This window comes from Vipera berus (assembly GCF_964194415.1).
Source record: "Vipera berus genome assembly, chromosome: 5".
Lineage (NCBI taxonomy): Eukaryota > Metazoa > Chordata > Lepidosauria > Squamata > Viperidae > Vipera > Vipera berus.
In genome coordinates, this window is record NC_138207.1 from 74,264,119 (window position 1) to 74,286,001 (window position 21,883).

Sequence of the window (21,883 nt, forward strand, 5' to 3'; positions counted from 1 at the left end):
TGAAACCACTTTGTGGGCCGGATCCGGCCCCCGGGCCTTGTGTTTGACATGTCTGTTGTAAGACATTATGACAAGTGCCTCAATTTGAGTGGCGATTATGTCAAAAAGTAATGTAATGCTGTAGTTTCTAATGTGTATAATAAAAGTTCTGTATCTGCGAGTGTCTGTCATTGATAACCAAATGGAGGTTTATTTCCAACTTGCCCTCGTAGATTCATGAAAAGAATGTCCTGGAGATAATACTTGTCTCTAGCCTGTGGTACATGAGATCATGGCAACTACTTTGGAAATGAATCTCAGGTTTTAAGAGCCATTTTGGCTATTAGCTATCACACTTCAAGGTAAGAAATAAAATAAAAGCTAGAACATTTACTATAGTTTGATTACATTCATTTTTATACAAAAAGGTGCTTAGTTTATTTTAAACCTTGTATAAAAGACAATATGGTGTTAGTAATGTAAAGATGCATAACTTAATATTAAAACTACTTTCTCATTGGTCCAAAGTGATTTGTTTTTAATCAAGTAACAAATCCAAATTTGTTATTATTAAACATTCAATGTTCTTGTTTAAATTGGAGTTACAAACACATAATAGCCAAATCTATCAATCTGGTATCATATACATGCAATTTAAAACTTACAGTTGTTCCATTAAATCTAGATAAATTTAAGATAGTAAGATAGCAGCCTTTGTATTCTTATACAATCAATTTTGTTCAGTTGTAAAAATCTTGAATATTTAACACTGGAAACCCTGTAAAAATAAATCTTTATCTGTAAATGGTATTATCAAAAACATATTGGCCCGTGGGCAATTATTTACATGATCTTAAATTAATAATTTATTCTGAAAAGGAAAACCAAAATAATATTTAATCTATCTTTAAAACAATATTTGTTTCAATTTGTCTCAGATAAATAACAATTACAGTTTGTTATTAATTGAAAATAGGCTTAACTGATTATGAAGAATACAATTTCTATATTGCACTTTCCAGTGGAATATACTGTCAATGACCTATATGAATTGTGATCAATAATAATTTACTCTGTATCTCATCCCTGTAGTGCAAACAATTTGAGGTGATACAGATTTAATTCTTGACGGTTGCCTCTTAGATTAGATGACTGTATAGCATTATATATTTGATAGTTCTGACAGGTTTCGATCAAATATTGCAAAGATTAAGACCTTTATACAAAATTTCTATAAGAAAGACTAAACATATTTCTATACAGAAAAAAGAATGCACTCCTTAAAAAACAACAGTTCACACAGTTCTAAGTAAGACTGTCACAGTATTGAGAGATCGAAACATAAGCTTTAAAGGCACAGTAGAAAGCAGGTGCTACATCCGCTATGCTTTTTTATAAGTGGTCTTATTCTAAACCAAAGCCTTCTGCATTTGAAATTCCAATTGTCAATTTTTGCTTCAGTTCCTTTTTGGTCTTGTATGGAGGCAGGCAGAGCTGGTTGAAGCAAGTATGGGCAATAGGTAACCTAAAATAAGCAAAAGAAGATATGCACATTAAATAACAAATAATTTAGAGCAGGGGTCCCCAATCCCTGTTCTGCGGTGCACCAGAAACCGGTCCGTGCAAACAAGCAAAGCCCCATCTGTGGGATGCAGGCAGCACACAAAACCATGCTCCCTCCGGTCCACAGAAAAAACCTCTCTCCACGGAACCGGTCCCTGGTACTCAATTTAGATGACTATATTATTTAGATGACTATATTAAAACATGGCTTTAATCCAGCATGGGACATGTGCAAATATCTACGCTGTACGGCAAATAAGATGGCTCTGTTCATTTGAATTCAAATAAACTGACCTCCTCCGTCACAACAAAGAAAGAATGCTCATAGAGCAGAGAAGTAGAATTTCTTTACTAGCAATTGACAGCTCTAAAATGTACGATGTTTAGCAGTTCAGTATAGTTTTACTTCAACCCTCCTGATATCTGGGAGTAGCAGAGTATTATGATGGATCTCCTAATCCTGGTCAATTGCACAGGGAGCAATGGACAAGATGTGCATGATTTCCTCAACATGCAGTCCTGAGACATTTACACTTGCCTCAGATGACAGGAGACCTGCACAAGCCTAACCATGGCATTTATGGAGTAACCTGCCCAGTCAACATTTTGACATTGTCAGCTTTCCTGGGATGCTGCTTGACCCTATTTAGATTTAGTGGTGGAGAAAAAGGGGATGGCAGTCTCAATCCGCTTTACAGAATGGACTGGGTCCTGAACTTCGAAGTCTCTTTTTGTTTTCATTTATTTGTAGTGAATCCCTGACAAGCAGTTTTATAAATCTGACCTGTGGCCTGGGCCATTTAAAGAAGCAACAATTTACTTTCAGATGTCCAGATAGGAGGTACACAAGTAACACTTTCAATGACACCCGCTTACACGCATTAATTTCATTCTGTAATGTCTGATTACAAGTCAGAATAATAACAGTATAAGCCAAAGTTTTTACCAGTTGGTGGATGCTTCACTCTTTGAAATTTTAAAATTAAGGTCTGCCATTCCTCCTACGGGTACTCTGTCACTTCCTGTAGCAAAATGTAGGAGCTTTTTTTGAAGATCAAGAGGAAATTCGAGTACTACTTCCCAGAAATTCCTGGATTTTATACGAAACAGTGTTAGTTCCAACTCAAAATCAGTTTCTATATTTTCGATTTAAGAGTTAAAGAAGAAAAAAAATACCGGATAGTAAGATCAGTTTTCTGATAGCCATCATACTGTGTATGTTTCTGGAGAGCATGCATATCCAACTCAGGACTTCCACATACCAGAATTTCAACTTCTTCAGGACGAAGCAGCTGCAAAATAAAATGGATTGTATAAACTGGTAAATACATTATTATCCTTTGTAATATTTGAGGTTTCTTAATCTTTCATTTCAGGCTTAACAAAAAGGCAATATTACAGGGAAAATAAGGAAAATATAGATAATATCAGCAAAAAATATTATTAAATCAAGGTTCAGGCTAAATATAACATTTCATAACACTGGATTTAAATTCAGTTTATATGAATAAAGTAATTATTAACAAAGATATAAATATTTGTCAAATTCAAAGTTGCTTGTAATAAAAAAAAATTCAGTTTAGTCTTAACAGTAGCTTTACATTCCAGTGTCCTAGATTTAAACTAATTTAGCTCCACTCACTGCTAAAGACTTAAATACAAATCTTATGTTTCTTAGTTATGTAAATAGATTGTAATTATTAATCACCAACTTTTTTTGTTCTGGCAATTGTTCTGGTTAGAGCAAGAGTAAGTAACAACATCTACACTGAAAAAAACCCCATAATTTACAAAATGACAAGCTTTTTATTTTCTCTCTGTAACCACGTTTCTTACAGGAGTAATTTAACCAGGCTTTCCTAAGCTGAACATTCAGCTACAAACTACTGTATACAATGGTAACTTTCCCATCTGCCAGAACTTCAGAACCAGATTGTAAGTACCTTTGTGTGTGGGGGGGGGGGGTCCATGGTAATCTTGAATGGTCGCTAGGAGCCTTGGTGGAGCAGTGGGCTAATGCCTCCTTAAGTAACACCAGCTGCCTGCAATTAGTGCAGGTTCACATCGCACCAGGCTCAAGGTTGACTCAGCCTTCCATCCTTCCGAGGTAGGTAAAATGAGGACCCAGATTGTTGGGGGCAATAAGCTGACTTTGTAATAATGCCGCTTGGGGGGGGGGGAAAGCCCTAATAAGCAGGCATATACATAGAATGAAGGCTATTGCTAAGCACATTGGTTTGTGCTTAAATTGTAAGCCGCCCTGAGTCTTCGGAGAAGGGCGGGATATAAATGGGATTAAAAATAAAATAAAACTAAATAAATCAAGGACTATATGTATGCGTAAGTATTCTCCAAAATATACCGCATCCTACCTTTCTATTCCATATTTTCTTATTCTTACCATCAATGCATAGGAAGCACAGACACTGTGAAATCCATAATAAAATGCAGCAAACTGCTTGTAGATTGATTTATTGAGAAGAAAGTCTACATAAAGCTGCACATACTCTGAAAAAGAAATAGTTCAGATTTTACTTTAGTATTAATCACAGGTGTTTACTGCAGAGTATTTGAAACTCTAATAACAGTGTTTAAAATTAGTGCATGATTATATTTAATTTTGAAAACAGCTCAAATTAATTCAAATTATTTCTATGTTGTATTATACTTTACCTTTTCTATTTTCATTGGTAACTGGTATTTTATCACCACCAGGCTTTAAGTCATAACACTTTATGACACCAAATTCCTCTTGAAAAACCTGATAAGAAAAGATATTTCTAGTGAGATGCAATGACAGACTAAGATTGGCAAACTGTACTCAGCCAATTAAATCTGTTAATTATTATGGCCAATATTCTTTTCCCCCTCATAATGTTGCTGGGAGGTTAAAAGCAGTACGAGACCATCAAGCACAGTGTCTATTGAGCCCCTTGAGAAAAAGTAGGATATACTGTAAATGTAATACCAGGTAGTCCTCAACCTATGATCACAAATGAGCTCCAACATTTCTGTTGCTAAGCAAGACAGTTGTTAAGTGAGTTTTGCCCCATTTTACAACCTTTCTTGCCATAGTTGTTATGCAAATCTCTGCAGTTGTCAAGTTAGTAACATGGTTGTTAAGTGATTCTGGCTTCCCCATTGCCTTTCCTTGTCAGAAGGTAGCAAATGGTGATTAAATGAACCTGGGACATTGCAACCATTATAAATACATGCAAGTTGCCAAACATCCAAATTCTGATCACATGACCACAGAGATGGTACAACAGTCATAAAGTGTGAAAAACAGTCATAAGTCACTTTTTCAGTGCTGTTGTACCTTCAAGTAGCCACTAATTGAATGGTTGTAAGTCAAGGACCCCTTGTACGTATGTACAAAACAAAATATCTGTTACTCAACTCAGACGTTCTGTCAGAATATTAAGCCTTTCATACGAGGTTTGGTAAATGTGTACATTTCTATTAATTCTAAGAGAAATTAAAACTCATTTGCACATCAACAAGGTGTTCCTTGGCTATAGTGACAATTATTTTTCAATTCTTTAAATGGTATTTACACTAACATTTATTTAATGGAAAAGGTGTTCTGAGCTACACAATGGAAAGTAAGTAGAGGCTATAATGCTTTTCAAGAGCTTAGTGACTAAAAACTGAATGCAGCCAACCAGAGTGAAACAAAATCTGAAATCATTAAATAATTTGACTGACTTGCTGTCTAGCCCCCAACTGCAATGAAGAAAGGATAAAATAATAAAGTAAGAAGCTAAAAAAAGAACGATTAATAGTCAAAATATTGTAAGTAATTGTAATAAATTGCTTGGGAAGACGAGAAAAACTAAATTTGGATAATATAGAATCTTGGACAATGGGAGCATATTTTGAATGACACTTTCACTTCCATCTTTGTTCTTAAGCTAATTAAATGCTGCTGTTGTCAGAAATACAATATAGATGCATTTTCGAAAATAACATTAATATAATTTAATGGATCCCTGAACTTATCAAGAGAGCATTCTTATTTTTATTATACCTGGAAGGTTGAATAAAAATCTTCTTCAACATTCCCTTCATAGGATAGCAGCTCATTTAATCCATGAGCTAACTCCTGTAAGAAAATTTTTTGAAATTTAACATATACAGAACATCCTTCTTTCCTTATGAATCTTAGAGAAATGTTATGTAGATCAGTCAAGTAGGCACAAGCATTTCATATCAGATACCAAATAACACTCTTACTGCAGCAAATACTATTTACACCACTGCTTTTCCTTTTGAAGGCTATGCACATAGCTTCCTTCATCATCATATTGGGGTAAAAAAAATTACATAGGGCTACAAGATTGGGGCTGCACAAATTCCTGATGACCATGAGATAGAAACAAAGAGATACAGAAAACTAATCTTTACTGCCATTTATTGACCATTGAGGCTTTTGCAGTCCAGACTTCATTGCCCAAGTATTACAGCTTCCCTCAAACATTAGAATAGGATTTCTCCTATGAAGCTTTAAAAATGCAGCATTTTTATTAGAATCTAGCATGGTAATTATTATTTTTTTTAATTCCATTTATATCCCACCCTTCTCCGAAGACTCAGGACGGCTTACAAGCTTAGCAGTAGCCTTCATTCTATGTATATGCCTGCTTAATTTGTTTGCCATATTTAAATGCTGCCAAATCCCAACAATTTCAAGAATGCTAGGCTATAGATCTAGGCTGCTATAGATCTAGACGGCCATTTGATGAAAGTAAGAAATGAGTGCATTCTATATCTGATTGCTGCCACTTAGTGATTGTTCAATTTTGCAGTACAGAATTGCAAGCCCTAAACATTAATAGCTTTCTGTAAATACAGTAGCCCTTTCATTCTGAATCATCCTAATTCAGTGGTGGGATTGAAATATGTGAACAACCGGTTCTCTGTGTGGATGCCGTTCTGGAAGTCCATTCTGGGCCTGGGCAACAAAAAATCTGCTGAAGTGGTGCGAACCAGCTGAATCCCACCACTGTCCTAATTGCACATTATGTGTTCAATGGCAAATGTTTTTCTCAGGTGGATGATAAAGCCGCTTGGAGAGGGTTACTAAATATTATTTCTGATACCTAATATACTGAAAGAAGGTAGTTATCCCTGATCTGAGGTTCTAAGTTCAACTCCTGCGAAAACAAAAATTATAAGTTAGGATTTGATGTTGAACCTATACATATAGATGGCAATCAGAGTGGGCTCTTTCAGGGCCATGTTTCTTTAATGCTGTTTTTTTATATCGTTACTTATATGTGATCGGCAATTTAAAATACTGTGTTTTGACAATTTAGTAGATAATTAATATGACTACTGCATAGTCCTGGAGGCACCAAACTTCTTGAGCTTATTCAGAGCCAGTGCAACATTCCTAAACTGATTACCAAAGGAGGCCCCTAATCTGTAAATTGGTGGATTCCTGTATCTCCTATTACTGAAGCTGCTCACAGTTCCTCTCCAGGAATTATGCTGAAAGGGAAAAGGCCCGTGTTTTTATTATCCTGTTATAACATATGAGTAGTTTAATTTCTGGCAAAATATCAAATGATTACTTGCATGTGTGAAAGAGCTATCATTAACTGAGCATCACAGAATCTTAAATTGCCTGACACTTATTTATTTATTATTTATTTAATTGACTTTATATACCGCCCTATTCCCGAAGGACTCAGGGCGGTTTACAGGGCGAATTAAAACAATACAAATAAATACAATTAAAATAGAATTAAATTAAAACTAGCCCACAATTAAAACAAATTAAAATTTAAAATTTAAAGTTAAATTAAAACCCCCTCAGTCCAGGCCAGAAAGATCAAATAACCAAGTTTTCAGGTCCTGGTGAAACGAGTGAAGGTCCGGGGCAGTCCGAAGTTCTACCGGCAGTTTATTCCATTGGACAGGCGCGCCCACACAGAATGCCCTCCCCCTTGGAATCACCTGCCGGCATTCCCTAACCGGCGGAACCCTAAGGAGGCCCTCCCTGTGGGAACACACAGGACGATGGGAGGCTGATGCTGGCAGCAGGTGCTCCCTGAGATAATCCGGACCCATGCCATTTAGGGCTTTATAGGTCATCACCAGCACCTTGAATCTCACCCGGAGGGGAACTGGAAGCCAATGCAGCTCGCGGAGAAGAGCTGTTACATGGGAGTATCGGGAAACTCCCATTACTACTCGCGCGGCTACATTCTACACCAGCTGAAGCCTCCGAGTGGTCCTCAAGGACAGCCCCATGTAGAGAGCGTTGCAGTAGTCTAACCGGGAGGTCACGAGCGCATGAGTGACTGTGCGTAGGGCATCTTGGTCCAAATAGGGTCGCAACTGGTGCACCAGGCGAACCTGGGCAAAAGCCCCCCTGGTCATGGCTCCTATATGATCTTCCAAACTGAGCCGTGAATCCAGGAGGACGCCCAAGTTACGAGCCCTATTAGCGGGGGGTAACACCTCACCCCCCCATCGTTAACGATGGACAAAAATGGTTCACCCGAGATGCCGGTATGCACAGCCACTCAGTCTTGGTAGGATTGAGTCAAAGCCTGTTTCTCCCCATCCAAACCCGAACCGCCTCCAGGCAACGGGACATCACGACGAGGGCATCACTGGGTTGGTTCGGAGTGGAAAGAAAAAGCTGGGTATCATCAGCATACTGATGATACCCCACCCCGAAACCACGAATGATCTCACCCAGCGGCTTCATATAGATGTTGAACAGGAGGGGAGAGAGGACCGACCCCTGAGGAACTCCACAAACGAGAGGCCTCAGAGCGGATCTCTGCCCTCCCGTCAACACCGACTGCGAACGGCCCAGGAGGTAGGAGAACCACTGTAGAACAGTGCCCCCCACTCCCGGTCCCCTGAGACGTCACAGTAAGATACCATGGTCGATGGTATCAAAAGCCGCTGAGAGGTCTAATAGGACTAGGACAGAGGAACAACCCCTGTCCCTTCCTCAATGTGAAAAAAAAGTTGAGAATTGTAACTTGTTCAATGGTTGAATTGCAAATATTATATATTGGTAATTATTGGAAGACATGTCTAGATAAAATATGTGTCATCAGGGCTCCTTGGTGTTCTCTGAGCTTGCTTGTTTATCCAAACCATCATCGGTGCTAGTGAGGACTACAAACTGCAGTTTGCAGGAGTGTCAAACTCACGTCACGTGACGTGTCATGACGTATTGTGACTTTTTTTCCCCATTGCTGGCAATGGGGTGGCATGGTTTCACCATGACGTACCCGCTCTGCGGGCCAGCAGTTTGACACCCCTGTTCTTGTGGCTTGCCTTTCAGTATTGGTGGGGGTGGTCTTAGAGATTCTTTGGTTGGACTGCTTGCTGTTGGCTTCTTCGGCAGTTTCTTGATTGGGGTATTGTTTACTTGATTATTGATCTGATGTTAACCTTGGAGTTAATCTATGCTGATCTAGGTGGTGATTGCTGTTGGAGAAGTGCCTGGGTCTTTTTGTCTTTTCAGGCTGGGTGAAAGTGTCTTTTGCATAGACTATAGATGTTGTTAATGTCTATGTGTCTATTGATGGCTAATTTGTCAGTGCCAGGCTTCTAGAAATTTCCTGGCATTTTTGGACTAGGCTTGGTCTAGGATGGTCACATTTTCCCAATTGAAATTGTGGTTAAATCTGTCTGCATGTTGAGAAATTAAAGAATTTTCATCATGTCTTCTGACTGCTAGCTGGTGTTCGTGAACGCGTTCTGCCAGTCTTCTGCCTGTTTGTCCCACATCCTTACATTGTATGTTGTAGATGACTGTTTTTTGTTCTGGGGTTGTCGGGTCTTTTGGTCGGCTTAGGATGTTTTGAAGGGCTTTAGTTGGCTTATGTGCTATGCTGATATCATGAGGCTGTAGTAGTCTGTTGGTGGTTTCTGAGATATTCTTGATGTATAGCAGTGTAATTCTTTTTAGGGTTTGTGTTGCTTGTGCTATATTGGGTTGAGTGGTCAGGACTTTTTGATAAAGTTTTGTGGATATCCATTTTGTTGGACCATGTTGTATATATGCTCTATTTCCTTTTTTTGCTGTTCTGGATTGCTGCAGTGTGTTTGGGCTCATCTGAATAAAGTTCTTATGCAGCTTCTCTTGTGAGAGATTGGGTTGCTGTTTTGGTAGTGGAGCACCTAGTTAGTATGGGTTTTTCTGTAAAATTGTGTTTCTAGTTTGCCATTGTGGTCTCTGCTGATCAGGATGTCCAGGAAGGGTAGTGAGTCGTTTTCTTTTTCTCTAGTAAACTGAATTCTTTAAAAATGTTATTGATGTTTTGTGGGTGTTCTCTAATTGGTTCTTTTTTGTTATAGTGAAGGTGTCGTCTACCTATCTGGTCCATATTTTCGGTGGTACTGAGGAAATGCTATGGTTTCTAGACATTGCACGACAACCTCTGCTATAAGTCCTGAAAGCAGTGTTCCCATAGGTGTCCCTTTAATTTGTTGGTAAATATGTCCATCAAACTGGAAGTATGTAGTTAGGTAATGTAGTTGCAAGAAAACAAGCAAGCTCAGAGACCACCAAGGTCCTCTGTCAACCCTAAGCTACAAATAGTCTGCTTTATAAATATGTGTCAGTTATGAACATTAGGGTAATTGTTCATGTGAATAATATTTGAGTACAGTATATTCTAAAGTAACTTACAACTGAGTTTGTTTTTCAGAGATTGCATTTTGTCCTTATTTACAATAGTGCTACATTTGTTAAAATGAATAATTTAATTATGCATCAGAAATAGAAATGGCTATTTGATTCAGAACTAAAAACCTTGCAACATGGCTAACAATATACATAACCTACAGTACATACAGCAAATATAACACCAACATATACAGTACAAACAAAGCAGAGGTAAAGCATTACCTGTTAACACTGATGTCAAATACATAATATTTCTGGGCTTTATCATGTTAAAATAATGTATGAATCTGCTAATGATAAATAGGAACTTTGTAAAGTACAAATAGTATTTTCTGCTCTATAAACACAATCTGAAATTATGCAATCAAACCACCAGTACTGTACTGAAAAAAAAAGTTGAAATTTCAAAATAACTCATACCTACCGGCATAACTCGACACAGGTCATCAATAGTAACATTACCAATTCCAACAGGTGTATTCAGGTCACATGGTACAATGGGAGGACTAAGTAATTTTTTATAGCAGCACAACGGAAATCGAATATCCAGCGTGATACTATTATAGACAGCTAGCCCCATAAGCTGGATGATGAATGTTAAGTTTAAAATCATACTCTCATTTTAGGGTATACTATCAGTTTTATTAATGTTATATGAAACAGGGGTGATAAAAATATTACATATTTAGAATACTGACACTGCATCTAAATGTAATCTAATTTCTATAACAATTAATCCACCAACAAGCTTATTCGTAGGCCATGAAATTTCACCCTAGCACAGGAATTCTTTTCAAAATATAATCCCAGAAAGCAACAAGCCATTTCCAAAATGTTGCCAAAAATACCATAGATCCTGGTTCCCTATTGTGTAAGCAAACATGGTCTGTGTATAATGTATCAAATACTTGCTGTAGAAAATTAGTGCATCTCATGGAAAGACTAGGGATATGTTCTTTAGTACAACAATATTCCCTGTGTCTATTCTAATATACTATACTTCTGCAATAAACATTATACAAAATTATTTAACTATGAGTTTGTAAAATGGAAAACTACCAACACATCATCTTGTAACCAGCTTAAGATGGAAACAGGAACATTTCTTTTTCTTTTTAAAGTACAGTCTATTCCAAATTTTTTTCTTAACTGGAATTCCAGAGAAATAGTCATGTTGAGTGCAATTCTTTTTAATACTGATGTTAAGATAAACAAAATTACTGTATGATATAGCAATTCTTTAATGAGTCACTTCATTAGATACTCTGACCATAAAAGCTTATATCAAGCATAATAACCAAAGTTGTATCCTAAAGATTCTTATTGAAATGGCAGTCAAACTTCATTCACTGAAAATGTAATAACTGCAAAATGGCTGAAAGCACAGTAAATAAAGCTTAAAATGTAAAGAAAATATAAATAAAGCTGAAAATGTGCGTAGTCACTCATGCCCTGGTCATCTCGTGTTTGGACTACCACAATGTGCTCTACATGGCGTTATCCTTGAAGAGGATTCAAAAGTTGTAGCTGGCACAGAATACAGTTGCACAGACAATTTTAGGAGCCCCTGGGATGGTCCATGTAACACCACCATTGCACAAACTGCACTGGTTGCTGATTTGCTTCCACATCTAATTCAAAGTGTTGATTCTTACTTTTAAAACCCTGTATGGCATGGGGTCCAGGCTACCTGAGGATCCATCGCACCCCAGTGAGATTGGCCTACCCCAATTGCTCTGACAGAAGGAGCATGCTACGGAGCCAGTCAGGAAAGGAATTTTAGTTGGTGGGGTCTAGAAAAAGAGCCTTTTCTTCCGTGGTTCCCGCCCTCTGGAACATTGTGCTGCTTGAGGTGAGATATGCCCCCACCCTCTTGGCCATCAGAAAGGGCCTGAAAATCTAGATCTGCTGATTGGCTTGGGGCCCACTCTGGAACTGGTTAAGAAGACGATCCCACTCATATTGCTTCCTTTCTCATCCAGCTTTTTGTTAACTTTTAATGATTAATGTTTTTATCATTTATCATTCTAATTGATTTGTATTGCTGTTTTATGATGTGGTAAGCTGCCCAGAGTTGTTCAACAGTGAGATGGGCGGCATAAACATTTAACAAATAGATAATTTTTTAAAAAATGTACCTTTTCAAGCACTTGATGGAATTCTTTAATTGATCAGTGGTAATCTTCTGTTAAAGATTATCTGCTTACATATACCACATGTGGATAGGCATTTTTATGAAAAAAAGAATTACTCATAATCAGAGTATTAGATAACAAAATATTGTTTTTTAAAAATGCAGATATGTAATCTAGTTTCGTATAGTGATTAGAAGATTAGAAACAGGGAGACTGTGAGTTCTAGTCCATCCCACTTTAGGGACAAAGCCAGATGCATGACTTTGAGCCAGTCACATCTCTCAGCCCTATAAAAAAGGCAATGCCAAAACCATTTCTGAAAATTCTAACAAGAAAACTGCAGGGACTTGTCCACTCGAAGGCACAAACAAATACATGTGTAACTTACTGCATTTAAACAACTACTTTAAAAATACATTTGGCTATTATATCAACATATCAGCATTATAAACACGCAGATTTAAATTTTATTCAAAAAAATTCCTCCTCAGTGAGGTTTTATGTTTTTGCAAAAAAAATGATGAGTCCCCATCATGACAAGTCAATATGTGGCACTGAAGAGGGCTGCTTCCTTTTTTGTATGTGAAATAATAATTTTTAAAAATGGGATTTAAACATATGTTCCTTAGTTTTGCACTCATTGTAACTTAAAGGTAGGCCTCATTGTGAGATTGCCTCATTTAATGACTTTTTATAGTTGCAAGTGATGAAAAAGTAACTTTGTTACCAATCCTCTAATTTGCAACCTTCACAGGTCTGTAAAACATAAGAAATTTGAAGTAAGATCATATTCAGAGTTGCAGTTTCATTTAGTGACTGCTTTGCTTAATAACGAGTTGCTGGTCCCAATTATGGTTGCTAAATGAGGACTACCTAATGTCTATTAGTTCAATAATACCCAATTCCTGGGTACAAACAACTTTTTAAATAGTATTTGGGTCTCGAATCTGGCTATCACGACTCTATACTGAATCCAGAACTCTTCTATTGAACGCATTAATTTGTGCCAATGATACAATCTTCCTTTATTAATAATGGATGAGTTGTAACAGCGTTCCGTGTGCCTTTGGCGTCTAGTCATGCCGGCCACATGACCACGGAGACGTCCTCGGACAACCACTGGCTCTTCGGCTTTGAAATGGAGATGAGCACTGGCCCCTAGAGTCGGAAACGACTAGCACGCATGTGCGGGGGAACCTTTACCTTTAACAGTAAACAACAAATAATTCTGTTGAAATAAATTATTTATTTTCATAACTGAACCATTCTGTCAAATATGAAAATAACTAATTTTTTTGATCAAAACTACTGTTGGCCTCTACTGTAGATAAATCTATAAATGTATTCAAGTGAATGCTATGTAAAGAAAAAAAAAAAGAAAAAATACATAAAAATGCAAAGAAGCGCCTTATGGGGTATCAACTATGTATATAGCACCTTCTAGTGGGCAGAAAAGGATACAGCTCCAACCAATCGGAATTCAGAGTAATTATCACAGTTCAAACTACTAAACCAATGACAGTGAGAATCTTTGTGGTATGTAAACATGCCTGTAGGAGAGAATAAACATTTTTAAAATAAAATTCTATTACTGTTGTCAAAAGATACCGTGAACTATGTCTAAAATTTTCATTCTCATCTCTCAAATACGTTCAAGTAATGGTTTTAAATAAATGTACCATTGCAGCAAGGGAATAATTTTTCTAGTCACAAATTGCATTACTGGTTTTATTTTAAATACTGAAATATAACAAAACTGGAAGGTCAGCTGCAGAAAACAAAACATATTCTAATTTTATTTTTATTTGAGTTTATATCAGTTTTGTAAAAAAGTTTACAACACAACTGAAATGTAATATTATTATTTAATAAATATATTTAATGGAATACAGTGTATATATTTCCCTAAATGGTAAAGCCATGATGGTTATAGGTATATGGTAACAATTTTTAAAAAAATTCCAAAGAAGCATTATCCATTAATACTATCTCATATTTTAGATAACCTTTCCTGAACTTCTTAATTCCTTTTAGCTTGAATATTAATTGAGGAGAAATTCTCAATTAGTTGTCTACCCAGGAAGAGAATCTGATATCCTTTGTATGCCACTAAAAGGCTCTGTTATTGGGAGAATAAATAGCAAGCCGATCACAGATGATCCAAGTGTGCAGCAGATTGACATACAATCACATGATCTAAAGATCTTTGTTTTGTTTAAAACTTCATCACAAACAAACAAGTTTGGATCCATTAATTTTTATCTTATTTGGTTAAATATTAGTAGAACTTAAAAACTCACCATAGTCTGGCTGAAAAATCTGCCTAATTAGAAGAAGAAACCATTCTTTTGTTAGGCCACCCATGTCAAGACCAGCTTCTCCTACAAATGTAACTTTTAATTTCTTTTTTAAATCTGCTCGCTTCCTTGTGAGCTATTACAAACAAAAGGGTGAACAGTTAAATCTATCATCTTATAAAATGAAACAAGGTAATAGTGCTATTTTAACATTGTTTTGGAGAACAGGGAATATAAATGCAACATCTATAATACAAACTAACATTCAAATGTAAAGAAACACAAATGTTAGTCTTTAGAGGTTCAGCTGATTAGGGATTTGAATAACCTTTCTACCCATTTCTATTTCTATTAGTAGCAGTCACAGTTTTACTTTATTCAGCACAGGTGATACACCACCTCTTTTACATATATTATAAAAAAATATTCAGAAAAAACTGGAATAGATGTGTAATAGATTGAAAACTAAGCCTTACGAAGAGAATAATAGAATAGGGTATGTTTAACTTAAGATAATAGACTGGGTTCATTAGTGCTCATCAAATACTTGAACAAATATCATGCAAAAAAACCCAAAAAACAAAACAACCCAAGACTTGTTCTCTATTATTTCAGTGTATGTGACATAATATTATTGGAAGAATTGATTCTGGTTGAACTTTTAAGAGAAAAATCCTAATAAAAAAAGAGATATACAGTGGAACAATTCCCAGGGAAGGAAATGAGTTTCCCTTCCTTGGATCTTCTCAAGCAGAGGGTACACAGGATGCTCTAATTTGGAACACTGCACGTGGCATGGAGCTGAACATGAGGTCCTGAAGTGCCCTTCAGGTTCTATGATACCATTACTTACATGTTCTTTTATCCTTCATTTACCTCCTCTCCTCAAATGCCAGAAGTAAGGACTTCTGCATTTATCACAGCACAGTTTACCATTACTTTTGAACTAGGAACTGTGCACAAATCAAAATGATTTACGACTTGGATGTGGAAGGATATGAACCCTTCTTTCAACAGTTTTTACAGAAACCATTTTGCATACCTCATCCAACGAATCACTAACGAGGTGCATTCTTCTTACTTTCACATTTAGGAATAGCATATTCATATCAGGTCTCTGCCTCCGAGTTACTTTATCCACAAGGCTTTGCTGTTCCGATCCAAAGAGGTTGTGAGAAGGAAAAAATAATGGTTGTATATTATCCTCTATGAATTATGAAAGATACTATGATGCTGTAAACTAATTTTTACAACCTAAATATTTAATATTAATGCCAATTATATATGTTTTTACCTGATCTTAATTAGGGATTGTTAATATTCCATCAAATCTACATAGTTAACAAAATATATAGAAAAAGATATATCAAAAGCAATATTTGTTAGGTTAAGCAATAGGATAAGATTGGAATAACGTTTGATACAGAAATGTAAGTATTATCAAATAACTGTAAAAGTATGCATTCAATGACATAGGCATCTTTCTTCTGTGGATAGTTTTGATAGCAATTATAGTACTAATACAGAAAATTAACATATGCTCTTCACTTAGCTTTCAGAATTTGCTAGCAATTAACTCCTCGTTACATTCCTTACGCCCACATATCTTATAACACACTGTAGGAAAGAGGGACACTGAAGTGAAGAAGAGTTACGTCTATCTGTACATGTAAAAGTACAATTCTAATAACTGTAAAGTCATTCCACCCTGGCATTTAAAAAGAACATAACTCTTTTACAGTTTGTTCCATGATTGATTTAGGTAAATATCTTCCTTGTTTGTTATTACAAGTGGTTCATCGTGCTCTATACAGAGCATAAACATCCCAAATACATTTTTATAGATAATGATTTATTAACTGTATATGCTGCCCAACTCCTAGCGACTCTGCAGTTAACTTAAAGCATACCTTACGTTCTATCATATCAGAAGTCTAAATATACTTAGAGAAGTGTCTGAATGCCAAGTATTTAATATGTAAAATATTATTTCAATTTTAATACACTATTTAATAAATAATAATGCTTACCCGTGCAATATTTATCATTTGTTGTTCTGAATCCTTTTGAATTATAACTTTTTTTGCTGCTATAGAAATAATGAACGGATATTGACAGAAGGAAAACCTGAATGATAAAATATTACACATATGTGTACATATTTATATTGAAAGAAATTAATGGAAGAACATAGAATGAATTGCAGTAGGTAAATATAGATAATTCTTGACTTACGACCACAATTGAGCCCAATATTTCTGTTGCTAAGTGAGACAATTAAAGTGAGTTTTGGCCCATTTTATGACTTTTCTTGCCATAGCTGTTCACTTCAGTTGTTAAGTTAGTAGCAGAGTTGTTAAGCGAATCTGGCTTGCCCATTGACTTTGCTTGTCAGAAGGTCACACAAGGTGATCCTATGACCTCAGGACACTGCAACCGTCATAAATAAGAGTCAGTTGCCAAGCATCTGAATTTTGATCAGGTGACCATGGGGATGCTGCAATGGTTGTAAGTATGAAAAATGGTCATAAGTCACTTTTTTCAATGTCAATGTAACTTTGAACGATCTCTAAATGAATGGTTAAGTTGAAGATTGCCCGTTTTAAAAAATAAACTTACAAAAGAAATTATCTGCTTAACAGTTAATAATGTATACATGTTTAGCTAATTCAGATGCTGTGTTTATTGAGTAATGTCGTGTCTCATTGCATTTTCATAGGAAATCTTTCTATTGCTATTCCTCTAAGCTTATTTCTCTACCTGTTTTGTCTCTTATTTATCTTCATTTGCACTTGGAAGCTAGAAATAACAGTAGTTAGGTCAACTTATTTGTATCCTATTGAAAAAAAACCACTGAAAATTTGTGAGAAGCTATGAAGAAAAATATAGATAGCTGAGGAATCTCTACAAATTTACCTATGAGCCAAAGAAAACTTAATAATTATCAAAGAGATCCAGGTAATCTTTGTCCTCCTCCTCTTACAGAACATAACTGTACAATTATACAAAAAATAAAATCTCCCTTAAATGTATATTAGTATTCTGGACAGTTGAGATAAAAAAGAATTATTAAACCAGGTTTTCTCTAGCATAGTACCTTCCATGTGTATTGGACTGATGTTTCAGAATTATATTTCATTGAGAAATATAAATAATGTAGTCTAGGATATATTAAGCTAATTAGATAAAGGAAATCTAGAACCTAAAAAATAACTTGGTATGATTAATAAAGAGCACTGAAGGGCTACTGATAGAACAGCATATAGAGAATAAGCATTACAGGCAGCTATAATAGCTACAGCTACAAATGACCCCCCAAAATGATCCTGGATATTTGATTTTTAACTAACCTCTGCTCAACAACTGAAATACGTTTTACATTCTACATAGCACATTAAACATTAAATTAACATTAAATTATTGTTAACATTTAATTCTCTCCTTTCAATGTTTAGAGAACTACACACAACTATACACAGGTCTGTGTATCACCTATAAAGTATTGTAAGATGCCTCTTTTTCAAACAAAAATTACTATTAAACCTTTATTTTTAAAATAAATACTCCCTTACCTATGAGAATTTCCATAACACTGCCAGTTATGATAATCTTCCATGAGATCAATATGATCTAGCGTAGAATTATAAAAATCCGTATATGGAATAAGAGAAGGATTAGCTAGACTATTCGAAGCATCTGCAATGACATATTTAGTTATCAGTACAAATGTTTGGCAACCTTGTTTAAAACAATGAAATTAAGACTTGTAAACAAGACAATAATATTCTTTGATACAACATTATTCTCTAATAGAAGGGATAAGTTTAGACTTTTAAAAGTATGAATGGAACCAGAAAACTTTACGGAGACTACATACAGCCAGGTAGTCCTTGACTTACAACCACAATTGAGCCCAAAATTTCTGTTGCTAAGCAGGACAGTTGTAAAGTGAGGTAGCCCCATTTTAGGATCTTTTTGTCATAGTTGTTAAGCATCTGTGCTTATCACGGCAGTTGTTAAATTAATCATGTGGTTCTTAAGCAAATCTGATTTCCTGCATTGAGTTTGCTTGTTGGAAACCAGATGAGAAGGTTACAAATGGGGAGGCCACGACCCCAGGACGCTGCAGCTGTTGTGAATATATGCCAGTTGCCAAGCACCCGGATTCTGATCAGGTAAACATGGGGACGTTGCAAAGATTATAAGGGTGGAAACTGGTCATAAGTCACCTTTTTCAGTGCAACTTTGAAGAGTCACTAAATGAATGGTTGTAAGTAGAGGACTACAGTCTGCAATTCTGATCTGTTTAATATATTAGTAAAGATGAACGCTTGAACTGCTGCAGTATACTTTTTTAAGTAAGTTTCACTTTCATATTCTTAGATAACTGAAACATGATCATTGCTGTAATATAGTAGTTAAAAATGGTATTCTTTCATATGTGTGTGTATACTGTATCCCTTCACTTTTGTCAATTTTATTATGCTGCAGCCTGATTCTACAGTTGTTGAAATTCTTTTTTTTCTCATTAATCCAGTGGTGGCATTCAAATATGTGAACAACCGGTTCTGTGTGGATGCTGCTTCTGGAAGTCCATTCTGGGCCTGGGCAACAAAAAATTAGCTACCGGTTCTGCCGAAGTGGTGCGAACCGGCTGAATCCCACCACTGCATTAATCTACACTTAGTATCCCATAATGACAAAGTGAAAACAGAACTTTAGAAATGTCTGTAAGTTTATTAAAAAGAAAAAAACTGAAATATCATATTGGGATAAGTATTCAGACCCTTTGCAACAACATGTGAAAATTAGCTGAGACGCCTTCCATTTCTCTTGATTGTTGCTGATATGTTTCCACACCTTGATTGGAGCCTATCTGTGGTAAATTATATTGATTGGACATGATTTGGAAAGGCACATACCTCTCTACAGAAGGCCTCACAGTGGACAATGCATACTGTAGCAGAGCAAAAGCCATGAATGCTATATATATATATATATATATATATATGTATGTATGTATGTATGTATGTATGTATGTATGTATGTATGTATGTATATATGTATGTATGTATGTATGTGTATGTATGTGTATATGTGTGTGTGTGTGTGTGTATGTATATGTATATGATGTATATGTATATGTATATATACAGGTCTTGGCGTATTCGGGTCTTGAGTTCTGAAATCAGGAAATCACTACAATAAAACTCAGGATGTCATCACACAGCCCATTACCCAGGTCGTTACAACACAAAGGACTAACGAGCACACAGCCAGCACCTCACCACACAGGATGTTACAAATCAGCCAACTAATCCCCTAACAATAACCCCATCAACCAATCATGATGTAACATCACAGCCAACCAATCCACTTACAGCAACAAAGCCAGCACCCCACACATCCCCACCAGTATTTATAGAGAGACGGCAGCTCCGATCACGCTTCGCTCGCACAAGCACGAAACCGAAGACACCAGCCTGAAGATGACAAGTGGGACCTCGTCAAAATGTCGCCAAGACACCCTCAACCCTACACGGGAAAAGACCCGAATACGCCAAGACCTACATACCTATACCCATGAAAATCTACGAAAACATATATATATGTATACACACACACACACACACACACACACACACACACACACACAAAAGCTCCCTCTATTGGCTTTCGAAAGCCTATTTCAGGGATAGGCCTTGGTGGAGCAGTGGGCTAATGCCTCCTTGAGTAACACCAGCTGCCTGCAATTAGTGCAGGTTCCAGTCCCACCAGGCTCAAGGTTGACTCAGCCTTCCATCCTTCCGAGGTAGGTAAAATGAGGACCCAGATTGTTGGGGGCAATAAGCTGACTTTGTAATAATGCCACTTGGGGCCCCCCGAAAGCCCTAATAAGCAGGCATATACATAGAATGAAGGCTATTGCTAAGCACATTGATTTGTGCTTAGATTGTAAGCCGCCCTGAGTCTTCGGAGAAGGGTGGGATATAAATGGGATTAAAATAAAAAAAATAAAAATAAATAGGCAATCTTGGCTCTTTTTTATGACTCATGGACTTCAACTCCCAGAAATCCTGAGCCAGCCACGCTGAGGGGAAAGAGAGAGGTTTCCAACCTGAGCCATGCTGGCTCAGGAATTCTGGGAGTTGAAGTCCTTGAGTCATAAAAGAGCCAAGGTTGCCTACCCTGCACTAGAGGAGGACATTAAAATTATTTACAAGGTTACTTCTTTAGGAACTAAACTTTTAGAATCTAAAACAGCTAATTCAAAAAAGCCAACAGGAAAGAACCTCACATTTTTCATCTGCTTCTGTCTTTTGGAAGGTAAAATTAGATAACAAAATAATCTATTTCCTATGTTAATCTATTTCCTATTGCTAAGCACATTGATTTGTGCTTCTTAGATTGTAAGCCGCCCTGAGTCTTCAGAGAAGGGCAGGATATAAATGGGGGAAAAAACATCTCTGCAATGAAAAGGTAACAGGAAAAAAATGAGAAACATTTTTCTCAATGTAATATGTCTAATTTAGCTGATGCTAGAAAAAAATAGTATCTTTTGTAAATACTCTTGAAAACTATTTTGAATCTATAACCATCTATTACAACTAAACCACTTTAAATTAAACAATTCTTAAGAATGAAATATTCTTAATTTGGACTTTACTTTTACTGTTTGGACTGTTGTGTGTTTTGAAAAATAGATTATTTAGAATCTAGTTATGTTGCACTTCAGTCTTTAAATAATTAACCTAGTATATACATAACAATATATGATGTTTTCCATGGTGAGCTTAACATCAATAACAACATTTATTAAAAAGGCTAAAATAATTTCTGGTGGTATTATCTGAAAGATTGTTTAGTCACAATCTTTCACTTTTCACATTCTGGAAAAGCAGTGGTCATGTAACCTAGCAAAAGATGTTACATACGTGCATAAGCGTAGTCAGTAGCATATGCCTTTTTAAAAATATCAAACATGCAAAGAAACAAAAATAAGTCCAAAATATCTGTATTACATCCAGAAATGCCAACTTTGCAACCAATATTTCTCATCCATAACTATGGCACCCTAGGGATACCTGCATACATGCAAATGCTTCTCTGGGATCAGTAACACAGCAGGGATTGCTTTTTCCTTCCAGTAACAGATTGCTGGGAAATATCAAACATGGCCTTAAGAATTCCAATGTTTGTTACAAATTTTTCTGGATGTGGTTGGAAAGAGGCCTAGAAATGCCAGC

General features: G+C 36.2%; 1 protein-coding gene across 1 annotated transcript in view; it reads right to left on the reverse strand.

Moving 5' to 3' along the window:
* Positions 1 to 627: 627 nt before the first annotated feature.
* HECTD2 (HECT domain E3 ubiquitin protein ligase 2) overlaps positions 628 to 21,883 on the reverse strand; it is a 49,646-nt gene continuing 28,390 nt past the window's right edge. Inside the window, exons 10-21 of the mRNA XM_081328727.1 lie at positions 18,209 to 18,332; positions 16,667 to 16,763; positions 15,679 to 15,786; positions 14,640 to 14,772; positions 13,801 to 13,889; positions 10,629 to 10,787; positions 5,573 to 5,647; positions 4,216 to 4,303; positions 3,944 to 4,050; positions 2,719 to 2,834; positions 2,489 to 2,632; positions 628 to 1,504 (exon numbers count right to left, since the gene is read on the reverse strand). Of these exons, the coding sequence (XP_081184853.1) occupies positions 1,384 to 1,504; positions 2,489 to 2,632; positions 2,719 to 2,834; positions 3,944 to 4,050; positions 4,216 to 4,303; positions 5,573 to 5,647; positions 10,629 to 10,787; positions 13,801 to 13,889; positions 14,640 to 14,772; positions 15,679 to 15,786; positions 16,667 to 16,763; positions 18,209 to 18,332 (1,361 nt within the window). The 3' untranslated portion in view covers positions 628 to 1,383. The remainder of the gene's footprint in view (positions 1,505 to 2,488; positions 2,633 to 2,718; positions 2,835 to 3,943; positions 4,051 to 4,215; positions 4,304 to 5,572; positions 5,648 to 10,628; positions 10,788 to 13,800; positions 13,890 to 14,639; positions 14,773 to 15,678; positions 15,787 to 16,666; positions 16,764 to 18,208; positions 18,333 to 21,883) is intronic.